Source organism: Drosophila teissieri, chromosome 2L (assembly GCF_016746235.2).
Source record: "Drosophila teissieri strain GT53w chromosome 2L, Prin_Dtei_1.1, whole genome shotgun sequence".
NCBI classification, from domain to species: Eukaryota; Metazoa; Arthropoda; class Insecta; order Diptera; family Drosophilidae; genus Drosophila; species Drosophila teissieri.
The window spans coordinates 22,492,072-22,510,630 of record NC_053029.1 but is presented as its reverse complement, the minus strand read 5'-3'; the positions used below and the strand labels follow the sequence as shown (position 1 = coordinate 22,510,630).

The following is an 18,559-nucleotide window of genomic DNA, read 5'->3' as shown; positions in this document are numbered from 1 at the left end:
TTTAACAAGGACCCATAGAATATAGGTAATATGTGATTGCTTACTCTTCGCCGACATATATCTGCTGATGTACGTACTCAGCACTGACGGAAGTATAACTAATCTATTTGTGACGTAAATAAAAATCACAGTGGTCCTTACAAAATAAACATTTCAAATGAATATTTTCGGTGCAAGTTTTTGCTATATGTAATTTTAAAGTCCAAGATAATGATTTACATATTACTTGAATAAAAAGAACGTAGCGAAATGTGTATAAAACTTAGCATCCTTGCTAAATCTGCGAGAATTAAAGGAAGTAAAGCTAAAGACATGCATTCCTACTAAATATCATACTTCATTTTTCTGTTAACTTATGATTACGGCTCTTTTGCGTTTTCCTTTAAATTTCCTTTAGTTGATGTTTTTCGCGCTTTACGATTTTGATTTGTGTTATGATTGTGTGATTTTTTATGAAAATTGGATTGGTTTATTTTATAATTTTAATGGATTGATTTTCTTTTAGACAGACGAAGCAACACACATCGCAACATTTTTAATTCAGCTCCTTGTCCTCTAAGTACTTGTATTCAAAGGTGAATCCCTCCTTCTTTCGCTGACTCCACTTTTCATAATCAAAATAGATGTACGTACCCTGTGAATAGTGTGAAATTTTTTTTAACTTGCTCTTTCCCGCAAGGTTTTGTTTCTTACCTGTTCGTAATCATCGTTGATAATCTTGGGCTCCTCGTGCCTTTGAAACCACATCATATACTTTGTGTGGAATCGCCAGCTTTGCTTTTTTAAGGCCTTAGCCGCTAGATATTGGGCCTTAGAGCCCTCCATATAGTAAAACACAAAGAAAAGGGTCTCCGTTGAGAGTCGTTGATAAAACTCAACTGTATCATATATTGGCATCTGTGCCTTAAAATACATTTAAGATAAGGTACTCCGTGCATTAAAATTGTATACTAATATAGCTCACCTGGGGGTAGTGCGCTGGCGTGAGCACTGGGGCGCGATGAAAGTACGTTTGTAGCTTTTCCGTGTCCATAGGCTGTGGCAGGTGATAGTAGGCAGCCTCCATCATTTGAAACTGCATTTGGTGCTCCTTCTGAAGTGGTGTTGGCCCAAGTGGTGTCACACCAAGCAGTGTGGGAATGTGCGCTTCCGTTGTGGCCATCTGCTGGGGTTGGCACGTATGCGTTTTGGCATTGCCGCTAATGGGCTGACCAGTAGCGTTTGCTACATTCATGAGACCACTGCCAGTAGAAGATCCGTTGTTAGATCCTGCGGTCGCAGGAAGGGAGTTATTCTGAAGCTGTTGCTGCGATGTCAATTGCTGTTGATTCGTATTGGTTTCAGAGTTGAAATGTTGGAGAAGTGATTTCTGCGACTGCTGCTGTCTCAGATCAATGCTGCTTGCATGCTGCTGAGTGAGTGAATTAGTATCGATCGCGGATCGATTAATAGCATCCTGTGCCATTGTTTTTAGAGAAATCGTATCGACGACATTGCAGCTGGTGTCATTATTGCTGTCCGAGACAGGAAGACCTGAAATATATTGTTTCAATTGGTAAATGGTTTATCAGTTTATCCTCTTAGTGACTCTTAGTAAAGACTAGTATAACGTTCGAAGCATGATCGACTATTTATAAAAGTCGTTCCGAAAAATGCATTTGAAAAATCCCTGTCGATTTTTCAAATGCATTTTTCGGAACGAGTTACGCGGTCATATCATTGGAAGCATTTGGTATCCCTTTTCAGAATTATGAAACATTTAATTGATCTTTAGTTAGTAAAACTAACTAACTATGTAGTTATACATTACAAACAAGAGAGAACGCTATAGTTGAGTTCGCCGACTATCTGAAACCCGTTACTCTGCTAGTGGAAGTGCGACGAGAAATTTTGGCGGTTTGTGGGCGTTAGAGTGGAGGTGGCAAAAAGATTTTTAGCAAATTGAGAGAAATTTACAAGACTAACAAAAATGTGAAAAAATATCAAAACATTTTTCAAAAGTGTGGGCGTGGTAGTTTTGGACGGTTTGTGGGTGGTAGGGTGGGCGTGGCAAAAATTTGTTCTGCACATCGATAGAATTGAGTGGGCATGCTTAATCTCAACTTTCTATCCTTTATAGTTCCTCGATCTAGATCTCGACGTTCATACGAACAGACGGACATGGCCAGATCGACTCGGCTATTGATCTTGATCAAGAATATATATATTTTATATGATCGGAAAAGCTTCCTTCTGCCTGTTATATACTTTTCAACGAATCTAGTATAGCCTTTTACTCTACGAGTAAACTAAATCTAAACTGTGTGACCCCATCAATAGAGTCCGCTACAAGTAACTGAGACCGAAATAATCTATTTGAAACATGTTTGACCTCGAAAGAGGAAAGCAGATCGATGTGTTGGGCTATAACTCAGCATTACTAAAAATATCATAAGCTATGAAAGATCTCACTGATATTTCCTGTTTTTTTACGAGAAGAGGTACATAGGTTATAATCAAGATCGAAACTAAATTAAAAATGCCCTTATTATAAACCACAAAAATAATTCTTGTATCAAATGTCCTTTTCTTGCCAATTTCTACCGCTATGCAAACAAACTGTTGTAATTTATTCCTAGATGGGCAATTGGTACCTGTTAGTCGCAAAAATTAATTATAGTGTTCACTCCTGTTTTTTGAAGAACTGTAAGACCATTAAATTTCATATGTTTTAATTCTGCAAAAATGAACTCTTGAATGTTACTAAGAGAAAGAAGAACATGATAACACCTCGGAATATGGTCAAAATCTAGCGACGGTCGCACTTTTAACATACAAAACGTTTAAATTTTGAGCCAAACACTTTTTTTTAATTTGACTCAATGCACAATTTATATTTTACTCGTCTATAAATGTTTTTCTTTTTCTAGTTAACCGAATACGTAATACCACAACAACCATTTATCATGCGCATATATTGACACTGGCAATTCTTGTTTTGGTACGGTTCCTCATACTTCGAATACCTCATATAAAATTTATGCCATATAACACCAGAAAAAAAACGTATAGCCGCCGAATTATACCTATAGCCTTACCATTTTGTATGTGAGGGGAATTTGTTTGAAGATTGGATAATGGTGGGACATGTTTCTGCTGTGCCTGCGTTCCAGCTCCTACGATAGCTGCCACAGTAGGTGTTACTGCTAGTTGCTGCTGCAAAACAGGACCATTTTCCAGGAGTGCTAAAATAAAGACAATTATTTAAATAAGGGCAGTAAACATGATTAACCGACCCCTTACATGTATTGTGTTTTGCTACTGCAGCGAATGCAATTGTTGGTGTTGGTTGGATCACAGATGGGCCTTGAACATTGGCGTTGCTCACGATCGTCGCCGAAACGGCATTAGATGAAGCTGCTGCAGCGGCAGTGGCTGTGGTGCTTTGGCCAGGCGTAGGAGCGTTTGGCTGAACCGCAGGATTGTTACCACTAGACGTTAATTGCGATGCTCCCGTTCCAGCAGTGGAGTTGCAACTTCCGCTCCCACTACTACTGCTTTGTGACTGCATTACGGAGGCTGCAACGATTGAAGCTGCTGTGGGCAGCGCCTGCTGATTTTTACTAGGAGTTGAACTGACAATCTTATTGACTTGGGCTACATAGGAATCAAAAGTTAGTACAACTAAAACTCGGAACTTGCTGAAACTTACTATCACTGCTGTGAGGCAGTTTGGCCGTGGCTCGTACAGGGGTTGGTTTTATAAGTTGATGAGGTTGTGGCTGTTAATAACAGTAAACCGTATATTGTTAAATGCATACAACGATATGAAAATCTATTTTTAATACATACTTTTAATTTGAGGGTATTGCTTTCGCTGTTCTTGTTCCGTTTATCGCCTAGCCCTCCAACATAATTTATAGCAACTGTACCGCCTGCAGGATCTGTAGAAGTTGTGGCCGACGAAGAAGCTGCGCTTGTGTCGCTTGCGTAGCCTACATTGTTGCCATTCGATTGTGCCGCTGTCAGCTGCTGCTGAAACAAAGCTGCACTAGCTGCGCTGCTACCACTACTAGCCGCCCCCTGCGACGAAGTGTTTAAAATTTGTTGAACTGTGACAGGGGACTGTGATGGGCTGCCTCCGGAAGTGACGCTGCTTGGAGAACCGCTTGTCTCGTTGCTGTTGTTGCTGTCCGTGGTAGCCGTTCCACTAAGCTCCACTTCATCAAGACCGATTATATCGTCGTATATGAACTCATTTTCCTCAAAGTCTGGCTCTTGCGATGAATCAATGTAGTATTCGACATCGTCTTTGATCTTGTTTACCTGCTCTGCTTCGACGCCGTCATTGTCAAGCAGCCTGAGCAAAGTTTCCAGCTTTGTGATGTGAAACTTATGGCGGTCCAACTTTCCTCGTAAGTCATCCATTCGCTCCTGTTTGTCTCGATCTAAACGTTTCTTTTTACCTGCCAGCAACGATTCGATCTCGCTCTCATACTGGTCAATTTGTATTTGAAGTGAACTTATTGAGCTGGTTAACCAATTGCGTGCGTCATCTTTAATACGCTGGGCAGGATCCATCTTTTGTGCAGCTCCCAAGCCTTCCTTTGAGTAGGCTTTTGTTTTTGTTTCGCGCTCAACCACCTTAAAGCGTTCCATTTGCTGAAAAACATATAATTCTGTGCGCGTAGTCACAACAAATAATATTAAATAAACCCACTGTTTCAATGAGCCGTCGATTCTCAAGAAGGGAGCTCTTATCCTTAATTTCAGCGGATGCGATCCATGATTTAATTTGGTCGCGTAATCGTTGTAATTTCTTGATTTCCTTTTTGAGGTCTGCCTCATACTTCTCCTGCAGATGTTTTTGCTGATAAAGAGGTGTCAGTATAATGCTTATACGTATAGGATTATTTATGTATTTAAAATGTTTTAAGCTCACCTTCTGGTTGGTGTTTGTCGCATTGTGTACTTTTTTCCAGATATCCTCAAACGTTTCAACGCCCTCTGCTACCTTTTTTAAACATCGATCAATCTCGCCTGGGCACGAGATTTAGTTTCGTTTGAGATATTAGAAAAAAAATTAAAGTCAAGACTTTTTTGCTTACCTTGCAATTTTCTTGTCGCAGCCATAGCTATGTGTTCTCTGGTAAATTTTGGGGACGCAAATAGTTAGACATAGTCTTCTGTTAGACGCCGGTTGTTTTTGGCTATAACCTGGTTTCCAGCCACAGAGTTTGTTAGAATTGAGCGTTTTGAATCCAGTGGCGTGGCGTTAAAAAATCTGTTTGTGTTTGCAAGCCAGCAAGCCCCAGAGCACTAGGGGTCGTAGAAATTCCGTGAATGCAAAAGTTCTTCTTCGAGACTGATTTCCTGAACTGGACTACAACACACCCGCCGGATCCTTTTGGTAGTATTTTTCTTCTTTTCGGCTGGGTGGTGTTACTTTGCCGTCCGTGATTGCAATATTTCGATTCTTTGGCAAAGTTTTAAATCTGTGCGTCAAGGTAAAGGCACACAACGTGGCGATCAGATATATTGGATATTCATTACATTGCCATTTACTGTGTACTGAAGCTTAGTAAATACATAGATCTACGCATATATACATCAATAAATACACTCATGGATTTTTCGCTTGCTTTTTGTTCTCTTCTTCCTCACACTTTCCGCCATCTTGAAATACATACCAGGAATACCATATATACCATATATTAATATATCGAATACGTTGACTACCTTTGTGGCAGCCCTGAATTCAAAATTTTTCAAGTCCTCGCCACACAAACAACAATGTTTTTTAACTAATGGTATAGAAGAAAGCAATAATATATATTAAATCGTAAAATTATGGGTTTCGGTTGAATATTAGAATTTGTTTAATTTATTTATTTAACAATTTAATTAATTTACAACTTTTAGTTAACACTGTTCAAGTTGTAACATTAATATAGATAACAATAACTATGTATATATTGTACAAGAAAACCATAAATATTTTCAAACGAAATTATTTCCACAAATTTTTTACTATTCTAAACATTTGGTATATGATGACAAATAAACAAATGAAATAACCATCCACTGTGTAAACAGACACTAAAATATGTCGAGTTATTGTGTTAACTGTTGTGTTACTGTGCTATGCTGGTTTATATTTTACTGCTTTTATACCAAATGAGAGACATTTGGTTTGCCGTACGTGATCCTAATAAAAGAAAAAAGTTTAAGAAAATCATGGCAGCTTCGCTAGATACGTCCCAAGACCTCCGTCGCATCTTGTTTTGGAAGATACTTAACGGTGAATAATGCTCGCCTTATCGTTTCATTAATCTTTAAAAAGTTTTAAAATCAAATTTTTACTTGTATTCAACCCAATACATTTTCAAACACTTTTCGGTAAAACGTATGTTCGCTAGATAAGTGTGTTAAACTGAAATGTTATATTCCATAATCTTGTAAATATCTCTGTGAAAAATATTGAAAAAACTAATTGGAAGCTTAAATTGCATGTGCATGCAGGGATAATGTGTGCAGTTGAAAATGAAACAAACCTTTGTGTATGATGTGCGAAGTGAGCTTAAGTGTAGATCAGGAAGAACAAATGCAATACGGAAACCATATATACATATGTAAATATTTGGATTTATCAAGTATTGTTCAGTACAAGCGATTCTCATTTCAGGTTGTAGGAGTCCCGCTTTTTCCCGTCTTAGGTTTATAACCGAAAAATCCGCCGGATGTCATTCATGAACATATGAATAATCATGGAGTTATACCACACATATTGTCACAGGACTGAATAAATCTGTGCCAGGTCGCGCCCGCGCATACGAAGTGCCGACGTATTAAATGTATATTTTAAATGTATCAAATGTATATTTTAAAATAACTAGTTCTAAAAGCAGTGAAAATTTCCAAAACCCAAAGCTTTGCCATAATTGGCTTCGTTAATTTTTCCTACCCTGTGTCCCAACGTCAGCATTGTTATTTCCGTAACTCCGCTTTTTTATTTAAAACTACACTCCACACACAAAAAGACAAATGCAAATCAACCCACACATACTCGATGGCCAGTCCAATGAAATAAAAAATTTATTTTTAAAATATTCCTGAGCCGGTAGATCTATACACACACATTTATGTGCATATTTTCCAATTCGTGGTCGGAAGGGGATTTTAACGCCTGGGCCCTGGAAATCTTTGCTACGCTAGCCCTTCTCAACGAGGGAACTCAACATACGTTCAACAGGGCTGGTGCATGGTCAATTGTAAGCAGCACACTGGCACGCCACCCATGTTCGAGCACCATGGAGTTGTACAAGGGTAGCGACGACTATGCGATCCAGGTCGAAATTGGCACGATAGCACTCGTTAGCAGGACGCACTAAGCTAAGGCCTTCCGACAGGACATCCTACAACCTAACGTTCGTCGGACTGTGCTAACGTAGCAATGAAAGATATGGCAGAGAGAATGGAGGAGAAAGACGTACTGAAGGCACCACACTCCCGTTTTCTGGTGGAGCGAGGTGATTGTCGTACTGGGCAGCACCTGCCTACGTGCTAGGAAGCTTCTCCAGAGAGCTCTGCGTCTGGGCGTATGAATCGTGAAATACAAGGAAATAAAAAGGGCACTTAAAAAGGCGATAAAAACCTGCAAGCGCAAATGCGACAAAGCGGAATGTGACTATTGGGGCGGAGCTTCTAGGATGTGTTCAGTTTGCTGATTGTCCCAATGTGCGGGAGAGCGGCGATCGCTGATCGCATGCTCGTTTCTGGACAGTGCATACGACGGGAAGATGGAGAACGGAGGAGAGAACAATAAGCAGTCTAAATTTGTGAACGTCGTTGGGCGTGGCAAAAAGTTTTTTGGCACATCGATAGAAATTTACGAGACTAATACAAAAATGAAAGAATATCAAAACATTTTTCAAAAATGTGGGCGTGGCAGTTTTGGGCGGTTTGTGGGCGTTAGAGTGGGCGTGGCAACATGAATCGACAAACTTGCGCTGCTTCTATGTCTCTGGAGTCTGCATGCTGAATCTCAACTTTAAAGCTCTTATAGTTCCTGACATCTAGACGTTCATACGGGCAGACAGACAGACATGGCCAGATCACCTCGGCTATTGATCCTGATCAAGAATATATATACTTTATTTGGTCGGAAACGCTTCCTACTGCCTGTTACATACTTTTCAACGATTCTAGTATACCCTTTTACTCTACGAGTAACGGGTATAAAAATTCCGATGCAGGAAAAATGACGAAAAATATGCGCAACAATACCATCGTTGTCAATAATGGAACGCCCACAGATCCGCATAATTTTAGAAAAAACGAGGAACACCCAATTTATACACATCAGCTCCTCCTGCACCGCAAGATTACAGTGGAAGAGCCGCATAAACGTAAAGCTCCTGTACAATGTATGAACTGCCAAGAAAATGGTCACACGAGATCGTATTGCACACTTTGCACCGCGTGCGTAGTCTGTGGAGATCTTCACAGACTACGCACGCAGTCTGTGGAGATCTTCACGACTCCAAACACTGCCAAGCTAACAAACAAAATGCAAGCGAGAAAAAGTGCGGTAACTGTGGGGGTAATCACACAGCAAATTACGGAGGCTGTCCAATCTACAAAGAGCTGAAAAGCCGTCTTCACCAAAGAAGACACACAAGTGTCTTTGAACAACCATACGGGGATAATATTAAAAACCAACACTTACGATTGAAGCAGGAGATGACTCCAACTACAGGAGGACGCCCTTATGTTAACTCGGGCACATCAACTAGAATTTCTCTTTTCGAAAGCAACTAGTTAAGCTCCTTGTATGAAGCCTCCAACTCAAAATTTTCAACCACCACATGAAGTGCACACAAAATTGGATACACAACAAAACTATAGGCCATCTGAGCAGCAAGAAACAAAAACTAAAGATGATGCAAGCCTTACCACAGAGCATGATGGAGTTTATAACATTTATGCGTACCACCATTTAAAACATAATGCGTAATCAAAACCTTTTAATACAAATGCTTGTAACCCAACAATCAAAATAAATAATGGCTACCTTACGCATAGCTACGTGGAACGCCAACGGCGTCTCACAGCGCAAACTTGAGTTAGCTCAATTTCTACATGAGAAGCAAAAAATTTCAACTTAATCTTAAAGCCAACAGCTTACACTGGGTAATCAACGCTAGCTCTCCCCTCAGCCTAGACTACAAGGTCTTACTGTACAATTCCGTATTGAAACATATCTGGACCTATGGCTCACAGCTATGGGGCAATGCAAGCAACAGCAATATTGACATCATACAGCGATCACAATCAAAGATCCTCAGAACCATCACTAGGGCACCGTGGTACGTTCGGAATGAAACCATCCAAAGAGACTTAAATATTCCACTTGTCATCAATGAAATTACGGCACTTAAAGGAAAATACCATAGCAAGCTTTCTTCGCACCCTAACCTACCACCAGAGGTTTAACACAACTCAGCAGTCGCTCCCGACTTCGTCGAAAGGACCTACCATCACAGCGAATAAATTTTTAGGATCGTTCAATGGAGAAACAGTTGGAAAAATAAAATAACTGTTCAATAATTTGTTATTGCAAATATTTTTAAACTTATTGATTGTTCTGTGGCACAAGAAGATACAATAAATAAAAGCAAAGTAAGGTTGCTGTCACACGATCGTCGTCATCCAATAATCCTTCCAAGTTCTCATCACTTTACACAGCTAGTAATAAGGTACTCGCACGTTTTGACCCTTCACGGAGGAGCGCAGCTGACTTAGGCGCACAATCGCCAACGGTTCTGGATACTGACAGGAAAACGAGCCGTTCGATCAGTTGTTTGGAAATGTGTGAGGTGCCAACCACTTCGACACAGCTCATGGGAGATTTGCCGCTTCATCGAGTGAAACCCCCTAACAGACCGTTCTTGACGACTGGAGTTGACTACACAGGCGCTATAGAACTGAAAGCAGAACGTTTGCGAGGGACAAGCTTTTACAAAGGATACATCGCAGTTTTCATTTATCTTGCAACAAAGGCAGTGCACTTAAAAGCGGTGACTTGCCTCACTACGGAGCAATTCTACTAGCTCTGGAAAGATTCACCGGTCAGCGAATTGTTCAGGAGAAGTTGACAACGGTGCTTATAAGCATAGAGGCGTCAACGCACGGTGGCTCGGCCGTCTCAAAGCTGATGCAGACGATCTAGAGGTGTTCACGTCGGCTCATTTTTTGATTAGGGACTCCATGTTGGCGCCTCCGGAATATCGACCACAGTAAAAGTCCTTCATGGAGCAGTTTCTCATTGATTAAGCAATGATACGGTATTTCTGGAAGGACTGGAGTCCAGACTGGCTAGCTCATTTACAGCAGTGGCCCAAGGTGAAGGTATTCAGCTCAACAACCTTGTCACCTCAAGGATGTCCGATTTCCGCCGATACAATGTTTACTAAACCTGTCGTCGAGGACGGGTCGGATGGACAGATGCATTAGTCCGAGTAGTAACGCTTAAAACGGTCAGTGTCGAAACTGTGTCCACTGTTAGTCCGTTTTTAAGTGCTCTCACTTACACGCCTTAATCAAAGGCAACTTACAGGAGGGACCGGAAAAGCGAAATGTTTCATGCTAGGTCTAGCATTGGCATGTTCAGTTTGATGCTTGTACCGATGTGCGGAAGAGCGGCGATCAGCTGATCGCTCGCTCGTTTCTGGGCAGTGCATACCATTGAAGGAGTCTGAATTTGCGAACGCCGCTGAACGCCCGCCTTCGGTCGAAGGTGATCAACACCGTGGAGATCGTCGACCACAAAGCGAAAATAGCAGAAGTGCAGCATACCCTGGAGTTCATCGCCGCCCTATTAATATTGCTGGCACTATTGAAGCTAGTAAAAAAAATCAAAAAATTAGTACAGCGAAGACGGGACCATCACCATGCCCTGGAAATAATCGTATTCAGTATCCCACAACCCCAATAAGTGCATAATTAAAACGCAACGGCAAAACAAATAAATAAAGAATAAGTGAACCGGTGCATTTTTTGTTAATGTGGATACCAGCAAAAACAAAGTAACAGCGTGGACTTGCCAAACAAGTGCACAATCCAAGTAATCTGAGAGTCGGATAACAGCCGAAGCGTGACGCAGAAAAACAGCTTATCATTCATTCATATACACTGACGAGCAAAACTGTAACACGAGTCAGTATCTTCTCTCCTATTTTATGTACGATAATAATCTTAGTCTTGCTTTGTTGCTACTATATTTGAGTATCGCTTGTGAAAATATGAAGCGATTTGATTATTTGGAATAAATATGCCGAAGCAAAATGTAAAAAAAGTCAATTGATACAGTTATGCACTGGGGTTATATACATATTAAACGAAAATTCTATTTGCGATTATTTTAATAATGAGTCCACAGCCCTTTTGATTTTTTTAGCTCCGTTATGCATTTGGCTCCACAAATTTTCTATGGGATTCATATCAGGAGATTGCGGTGGCCACTTCAGCGACTGCAAATTTGGCTTTTCCATCCAATTTTTTACCAAAATGAAGTGTGTTTGGGATCATTGTTTTGCTGAAATATAAATTTTTAGCAACAATACCCATATTTTGAATTACTTTTGGAAAATTTTGTTGCCAAATGTTTAAATACTGTTCCTTCCGCATTATTCCTTCAATTAAGACCAAGGGATTAACTCCGTTTTTGTATATACAGCCCCAAACCATTATTGATCCGCCACCGTGCTTCACGGTTTGCTTCACGTTACTTGGTGACTGGACTGTGGAATATCTAGTTGCTGATTGGAATGCTGTAGGACATAAATAATAAGTTAAAACATTTACAAAAATTTGGGTTTTCAGGTTATATGATGAAACATAAATTTATCAAATGAAACAAAAACAAGAGAGAACGCTATAGTCGAGTTCCCCGACTATCTGATACCCGTTACTCAGCTAGTGAAAGTGCGAAGGAGTCTTCAGCACTGACAGTTTTTGGCGGTTTGTGGGCCCTAGAGTGGGCGTGGCAAAAAGTTTTTTGGCAAATCGATAGAAATTTATAAGACTAATACAAAAATGAAAAAATATCAAAACATTTTTCAAAAGTGTGGGCGTGGCAGCTTTGGGCGGTTTGTAGGCGTTAGAGTGGGCGTGGCAAAAAGTTTTTTGGCAAATCGTTAGAAATTTATAAGACTAATACAAAAATGAAAAAATATCAAAACATTTTTCAAAAGTGTGGGCGTGGCAGTTTTGGGCGGTTTGTGGGCGTTAGAGTGGGCGTGGCAACATGAATCGACAAACTTGCGCTGCGTCTATGTCTCAGGAGTCAGTATACTTAATCTCAACTTTCTACCTTTTGTAGTTCCTGAGATCTCGACGTTCATACGGACAGACAGACGGACATGGCCAGATCGACTTGGCTATTGATCCTAATCAAGAATATATATTTACTTTATATGGTCGGAAACGCTTCCTTCTGCCTGTTACATACTTTTCAACGAATCTAGTATACCCTTTTACTCTACGAGTAACGGGTATAATTAGTCGTTTCGAGTCAGATGGACGCTTTTGGTATTGGACTAACTGTGGTGAACGTGTCCATAAGAAAAAGGCACGCATCAGGTGAAAAGGCTGGAGTTTGTGAAGTCGTTGAACCCAAGGGCGAGATGGTTCACCAGTGCGAGACATTTCCAAAACTTTTGAATCTGCAGAGGAATGTTCTTTAATTAAACAAAAGCTAAGTAATAAATTTGTTGGTAAAAGAATTAACCATGTAGTGTTGTTGAAAGGTATTGGCAATAGTAGTATTTGTAGGACATTGCAAATACTTAGCAACGTAAAAATTAACAACTATTGTATTGAGATATTGTTTCATGTTTTGGACGATGTGCATTTAAGAAATGATATCATTATTGGTCGAGAAGTGTTGTTCTCAGGATTTAATGTAGTAGTATCACCTGGCCAATTTGAAATTGTCAGATCAAAAACTGTAAACTATTGTTCAAATGATGAACAACTTTGTGAGTTAAATACTGATCTTGTTGGTAAAGATCTAAACAAATTAAAAAGTCTAATGGGAAAGTACTCAAAATCTTGTATTAACGGAATTCCTTTAGCTAGAGTTAGCTCAGGAGAAATGAAAATTAAATTGGTAGACCCAAATAGAATTGTTCAAAGAAGACCATATAGGCTTAGTCCAAATGGAAGATAATTAGTGCGTTAGAAAATAAAGGAGCTATAGGAGTGTAAGATTATAAAACCGAGCTGCTCACCCTATGCAAGTCCCATAATGTTAGTTAACAAAAAGGACGGTTCTCATCGTTTATGCGTTGATTACCGAGAATTAAATTCAAATACGTTCTCTGATAGATATCCTTTGCCTCTTATATCAGATCAGATAGACTTCATGGAGCGAAATATTTTACATGGACATGGCAAGTGGATATTACCAAATTCCCTTGCATGCAGATTCGGTAGAGTGTACAGCTTTTGTCACCCCAGATGGGAAATACGAATTATTGGCAATGCCGTTTGGGCTTAAAAATGCTCCTTCTGTTTTTCAGCGTACAGTGATGTAAGCACTTGGAGATCTTGCAAATACATTTGTTGTCGTTTATATGGATGACGTAATGGGGGCTGCTTCAACAAAAAGTGAGGCCTTAGAATGGTTACAAATTACTCTTGATTGTCTCACCAAGGCTGGATTTACATTCAATTTAAAAAAATGTTCTTTTCTTAAGTCAACAGTTCCATATTTGGGATACGAAGTGAGTGCAGGTGAAATTCGTCCAAATTCGTTAAAAATTGCAGCGTTAACTGCTTTATCACCCCCTCAGTCGGTCTCTGCTTTACGACAATTTATAGGATTACCGTCTTCTTTTAGACAATTTATGCAGGGATTTTCTTGCTTTATGAAGCCGCTATATCTTTTAACTTCGGAAAGGAATGAATTTATTTGGAATGCAGAGCATGAACAAATTAGACAAAGGATTATCTTTATCCTTACACAAAAGCGAGTTTTAGTAATATTTGGCCCGCGACACCCAATAGAGTTGCATACAGATGCAAGTTCGTGGATACGGTGCCATCTTATTATACAAAATCAATAATAGGCCTTATGTCGTTGAATATTTTAGTAAGGCTGCTTCACTTGTTGAGTCACGATACCATTCTTATGAATTGGAGACTCTTGCCGTTGTTTTGGCTGTAAAACATTTTCGGCATTATTAACTGGGTAGAATTTTTTTTGTCTTTACTGACTTCAACTCCCTTAAAGCATCAAGGACCAAACTTGACCTATCTCCCAGGGTACAAAGATGGTGGGCTTATTTACAGTCGTTTACATTTGACATGCAATATAGAGAAGGTAAACGAATGGCACATGTTGACTTTGTTTTCAAAAAATTTGACCAGCTGATGTAGTTGCTACAAAGTGCAAGATTCCTGAAAAGAAGCTAATCTAATCTAGCAGAAATATCCAGTAATAGTTAATATCGTAAATAAATTGAAAGATTATTCTCTTCCTGCGGATGTTGCAAAAACTTATGAATTGAGAAGAGAAATATTATATCGGAAAAATCAGCGAAACGGTAGAACTCGTTCCTTATCAATTGTTCCAAGATCATTTAGATGGTCTTTTATAAATCAAATTCATGAGGCAGTTATGCACCTGGGTTGGAAGAAGACATTAGATAAGGCCTATGACTTTTAATGGCTTGAGAACATGTCTAAAAATATATTCGAAAGTTTGTTAAATACTGCATTAGTTGTAAAATGTCAAAGACTTCTTCCGGCAAAATTCAAGCTAGCCTTCATCCAATACCAAAACTAAATATACCTTGGCACACCGTTCATATTGACATTACTGGAAAGTTAAGTGGCAAGGCTGATCAGAAAGAGTATATAATCGTCCAAGTATATGCCTTTACTAAATTTGTTTATCTAACCCACACTATTAAGATTGACGCTGAGAATTGCATAAAGGCTGTGACGTCGGATATATCTTTGTTTGGACTGCCAAATCGCATTATAGCAGATCAGGGTAGGTGTTTTGCCAGCACTAGATTTAGTGAGTTTTGTGATCAACAGAAAATAAATTTGCATTTGATTGCGACTGGTGCCAGTAGAGCTAATGGGCAAGTCGAACGCATTATGAGCACCTTAAAAAACTTATTGACTGCAGTTGAGACTAGCAGCCGCTCTTGGCATGATGCATTGGGAGAGGTTTAATTAGCGTTAAATTGTACTGTTAGTAGGCAAGGCAAGTCCCTTAGAAGTGTTTATTGGCAAAGTCGCTCGCCCGTTGGGGTTGCTTCCACCTTGCGATACGGTAGATGAGATTGATTTGGCAGAAGTAAGATCACGTGCAGTTTGCAATATTTCAGCTGCAGCAGCATATAACAAGGCGCAATTTAATAAAGGAAAAGCCAAAGTTGTTGGATGTCAAGTTGGAGATTTCGTGTTGTTAAAAAATGAAGAAAGGCATCAAACAAAGTTAAGTCTGAAGTTGAAAAGTTTGAAAGTTTTGAAATAAATGAATTGTTGGATGGGGATAGATATATGCTCAGGTCGTTGACGAACAATTGAAAATACAAATATGCTCACGATGACATAAGAAAAATGCCAGATTGGCCAGTACAAGAAGAATTAGAAAAATGTAAAAAGAATTTAAATGAAGAGATGGAAAATGAAACTGTTGAAAGAGACAGTAATGAAGAGATGGAAAATGAAACTGTTGAAAGAGACAGTAATGAAATGATTAAAGTATAAGCTTTCGCAAGTGACTCTACAGAAATTTATAATAATAATGTAAGCACAAGTGCACAACAATTGTTTTGATCACGGCTTGTGGCGCATGAGATATTGTAATGATTAATGATTAATGTAATGATTGTAATGATTAAATTATGTTATGTAGATTGTATTACTCTAAGAATGATATTGAAATTTAATTTTAATGTAAGTGTAATTTGAAAATGGTTTTGTTGCATTAAAGTTATAAAGAACAAAGCATTGTTGGTAATAAATTACAAGGTCGTGTAATGGTCAGGATGGCCGTGTCGGAGCATACTTTTGCATGTGTTAGTGTATGGGTATTAGAGCTGGAAAAACATCGATGTTTACCTACATCGATGTTTCGATGTTTTTCAGAAAAAAACATCGATGTATCGATACATCGAACTTTTTTAGGGTGTTTTTTTTTTTTAAAGTGTATTTTATTCTGCATAAATAAATCAAATGGATAAAGGTTGTTTATAAAAAAAATAAGCTTTATTCGAGATCCATAGTTTGCTTATAGGTTTTACTTCTTAAACCAAAAAAGGAAAAAACACAACAAAAATCAAAATGAAATAACAATTCAATTGATAAAGAAATAAAAAATAACATTGAGTTCTACTCAAAAAAAAAGCACCATAACTAAAATTAATTTATCCATTCATTTTTGTTTAAAAATAAAATCACATTAACATTTTTGGCTTTTAGCGAGCTCCGCTTTTCACTTACAACCAGTCCTGCCTTGCTAAACATTCGTTCACTTTCAGTGGAAGTGGCCGGAACGCAGAAGTATTCAAAACGCATGTTTTGAATGCGGTGTCATTTGATATCTGTTAAAAGAATAAATTGGATTATTAAGTTGGTTACCATCTAAATTATTATTTTTTGTACCTTCCAATAATCTAATGGGTTTTGTGCAGGCTCCAAATTAGTACCATTCAAATAATGGCGTAGAGCTAGTATGGAATCCACGCGATCGCTTTGAATTTTTTGATTTTTGTTGGCTTGTAAGAAACTGAATAACAGGTTGGACTCTGCTGTGGGTTCTGGTGTTGGCGGGTTTGAAGATGTTGATGATTTTGTTTGAGCATTAATGTGCGACAGCTCCTCCTCTAAAGATTTAACTCCTTGAGAGGAATTAAATGGGTTCCAAGACCCCTCCTTCTTAAAGCGATGGTCTAATATTGTGGTCATTCGTGTCACAGTACGAGATTCATAGGGGACCAATCTTTTATTGACCCCTTGAAGCAAGTCATCGCATACATCTCGACCCACCTTTGTCTGGAGTTTCGATTTCAGGGCTGACAGGTTGTGTAATATACCGCAAACAACAGGAATCACTGATGACACTGTCACAGACGTACTTGAGGATGTGTGCACCGTTGCATGCTCAAACGGTGAAAGCAATGCCTTCAAGTCCTCCAGAATGGATATTTCATCCGAGGTTAGCGGCATTAACCCCTTGGGCGTGTTCAGTAAAACGCTTGCGATGGCAACCTTCGTAATCAAGATTCGTTCCACCATGTAAAAGGCGCTATTCCACCTGGTTGGACACTCTTGCTTCAAACTATATGGGCGTTCGCAATTCTGGGCCTCTCTAAATTTGGCATAGGCAATTGTGCTACTTTTAAAAAAGGCAACAATGCGCTTACACTTTTCTAAAATGGGTTTGACATATTCAGATGCCAAACAGTCCTGCACTGTCAAATTTATTGAGTGCGCAAAGCATGGAACATGTCTAATTTGCAGGATCTCACATGCTTTTATCATATTTTTGGCGTTGTCCGTGACCATAGCAGTGACCTTTCCTAACACACTCCATTCCTCAAGCACTGCGCGTATGGAGTTTGCTATGTTTTCCGAAGAGTGGGTCGTTTCGTCGATGAGCTTCTCAGTGGCCAAAACAGCGTTGCGCAATTCGAAATCCGCTGTCACAAAGTGGCACGTCACAGTAACATAGCACTCGTTTGCTCTTGACGTCCAGCAATCGGAAGTGATTGCACAGTGCTTTACATTTTTTAAAAGTTCGAACAACTTGGCCTATGCATTTGCCATCGAAACGTTTCTCAAGGTGGTTCGTGAAGGCAATTCATACCTTGGATCAAGGTGGCTTAAAAAGGGCGCAAGTCTGAGGTAATGTAGGAGCATAAGGCACGGTCCAGTGTTTGTTTTCGGTTCGACGATGTTTCATATTTTTTGTCAATGAATGACAGAATTGACGGCTGTTGCCTTTGTGGCAAATCACTTACAGTAAAATTAGGATGTATCCTCTTTATGTGGCAAGACAAGTTGGTCGTATTCCCACTTGTTTGATATGTTTTGCCACATTTAATACATTTGGCTGTCTTGCCATCAGCCGATTTGTCAAAATAATTCCAAACAGAAGATGTCCCATATTTTTTTCTATTATTTAAGAGCATACCCTCGGCGGCGTCGTTTTCTTCGTCTTTTCCGGCAACTACATTGGCAAAAAGTTACATTACATATCATATAATTGTAACTAAATAGTCTACTTACCATTGCTGTTCTGCTCTTTCAATGTCTTCTCCATCCCAAATGCCGCCAACACCAATATTAATCACAATCTGTAATAATCTGATCATATATTTTAGTTAATTTTATTAAATTGATAAAAAAAAATAAAGTGTTCAGCTTACCAAGATCTTTCCCGGCAAAGTAGTGATGGGAAAAGCGGAAACATCGAACATCGATGTTTTAAAATCTCGATGTTTACGATGTTTTGAAAACATCGATAAATCGATGTATCGTCGATGTTTTCTCCAGC

The 18,559-nt window shown here is 39.2% G+C and overlaps 2 protein-coding genes and 2 long non-coding RNA genes across 7 annotated transcripts; 1 reads left to right on the top strand and 3 right to left on the bottom strand.

The window, feature by feature from the left end:
- Nucleotides 1–164: 164 nt before the first annotated feature.
- On the bottom strand, nucleotides 165–5,648 carry LOC122611570 (CCR4-NOT transcription complex subunit 3). 2 transcript variants are annotated; one of them, XM_043784746.1, is made up of 10 exons: nucleotides 5,088–5,648; nucleotides 4,922–5,019; nucleotides 4,700–4,849; nucleotides 3,832–4,641; nucleotides 3,692–3,761; nucleotides 3,283–3,636; nucleotides 3,078–3,224; nucleotides 965–1,533; nucleotides 694–897; nucleotides 165–634 (listed from the first exon to the last, which is right to left on the bottom strand). In XM_043784746.1, the coding sequence occupies exons 1-10, from the start codon at nucleotides 5,110–5,112 to the stop codon at nucleotides 536–538; spliced, it is 2,526 nt and encodes an 841-aa protein (XP_043640681.1). In that variant the 5' UTR covers nucleotides 5,113–5,648; the 3' UTR covers nucleotides 165–535. The 2 variants fall into 2 exon arrangements, with proteins under 2 accessions (XP_043640681.1, XP_043640680.1); XM_043784745.1 differs by having other exon boundaries at nucleotides 694–903; nucleotides 5,088–5,647.
- A 354-nt stretch (nucleotides 5,649–6,002) lies between these two features.
- On the top strand, nucleotides 6,003–7,088 carry LOC122611578. Of its 3 annotated transcripts, none has more exons than XR_006325537.1 (3): nucleotides 6,084–6,280; nucleotides 6,502–6,611; nucleotides 6,665–7,088. It is a non-coding gene; the product is annotated as an uncharacterized LOC122611578 (long non-coding RNA). The 3 variants fall into 3 exon arrangements; XR_006325536.1 differs by having other exon boundaries at nucleotides 6,084–6,385; XR_006325538.1 differs by lacking the exon at nucleotides 6,502–6,611 and having other exon boundaries at nucleotides 6,003–6,280.
- Nucleotides 7,089–16,416: 9,328 nt separating this feature from the next.
- LOC122611574 (zinc finger BED domain-containing protein 4-like) lies at nucleotides 16,417–17,901 on the bottom strand. Its single transcript, XM_043784756.1, has 2 exons — nucleotides 16,666–17,901; nucleotides 16,417–16,604 (listed from the first exon to the last, which is right to left on the bottom strand). Exons 1-2 carry the CDS (start codon nucleotides 17,566–17,568, stop codon nucleotides 16,500–16,502), a joined length of 1,008 nt encoding a protein of 335 aa, XP_043640691.1. The 5' UTR covers nucleotides 17,569–17,901; the 3' UTR covers nucleotides 16,417–16,499.
- Nucleotides 17,902–17,913: 12 nt separating this feature from the next.
- Nucleotides 17,914–18,559, bottom strand: LOC122611580. The gene is made up of 3 exons (XR_006325540.1): nucleotides 18,432–18,559; nucleotides 18,292–18,369; nucleotides 17,914–18,232 (listed from the first exon to the last, which is right to left on the bottom strand). It is a non-coding gene; the product is annotated as an uncharacterized LOC122611580 (long non-coding RNA).

What these genes read in the sequence shown, in the direction of transcription:
- LOC122611570 (XM_043784745.1), bottom strand. Translation starts at nt 5,112, where the DNA reads ATGGCTGCGACAAGAAAATTGCAAG. An exon ending in ATCGACGGCTCATTGAAACA is followed by an intron (nt 4,642 to 4,699) that starts GTGGGTTTATTT and finishes TATGTTTTTCAG; the next exon opens with CAAATGGAACGCTTTAAGGT. An exon ending in AGTAGCAAAACACAATACAT is followed by an intron (nt 3,225 to 3,282) that starts GTAAGGGGTCGG and finishes TCTTTATTTTAG; the next exon opens with CACTCCTGGAAAATGGTCCT.
- LOC122611574 (XM_043784756.1), bottom strand. Translation starts at nt 17,568, where the DNA reads ATGGTCACGGACAACGCCAAAAATATGATAAAAGCATGTGAGATCCTG. An exon ending in ACCCATTAGATTATTGGAAG is followed by an intron (nt 16,605 to 16,665) that starts GTACAAAAAATA and finishes TTCTTTTAACAG; the next exon opens with ATATCAAATGACACCGCATT.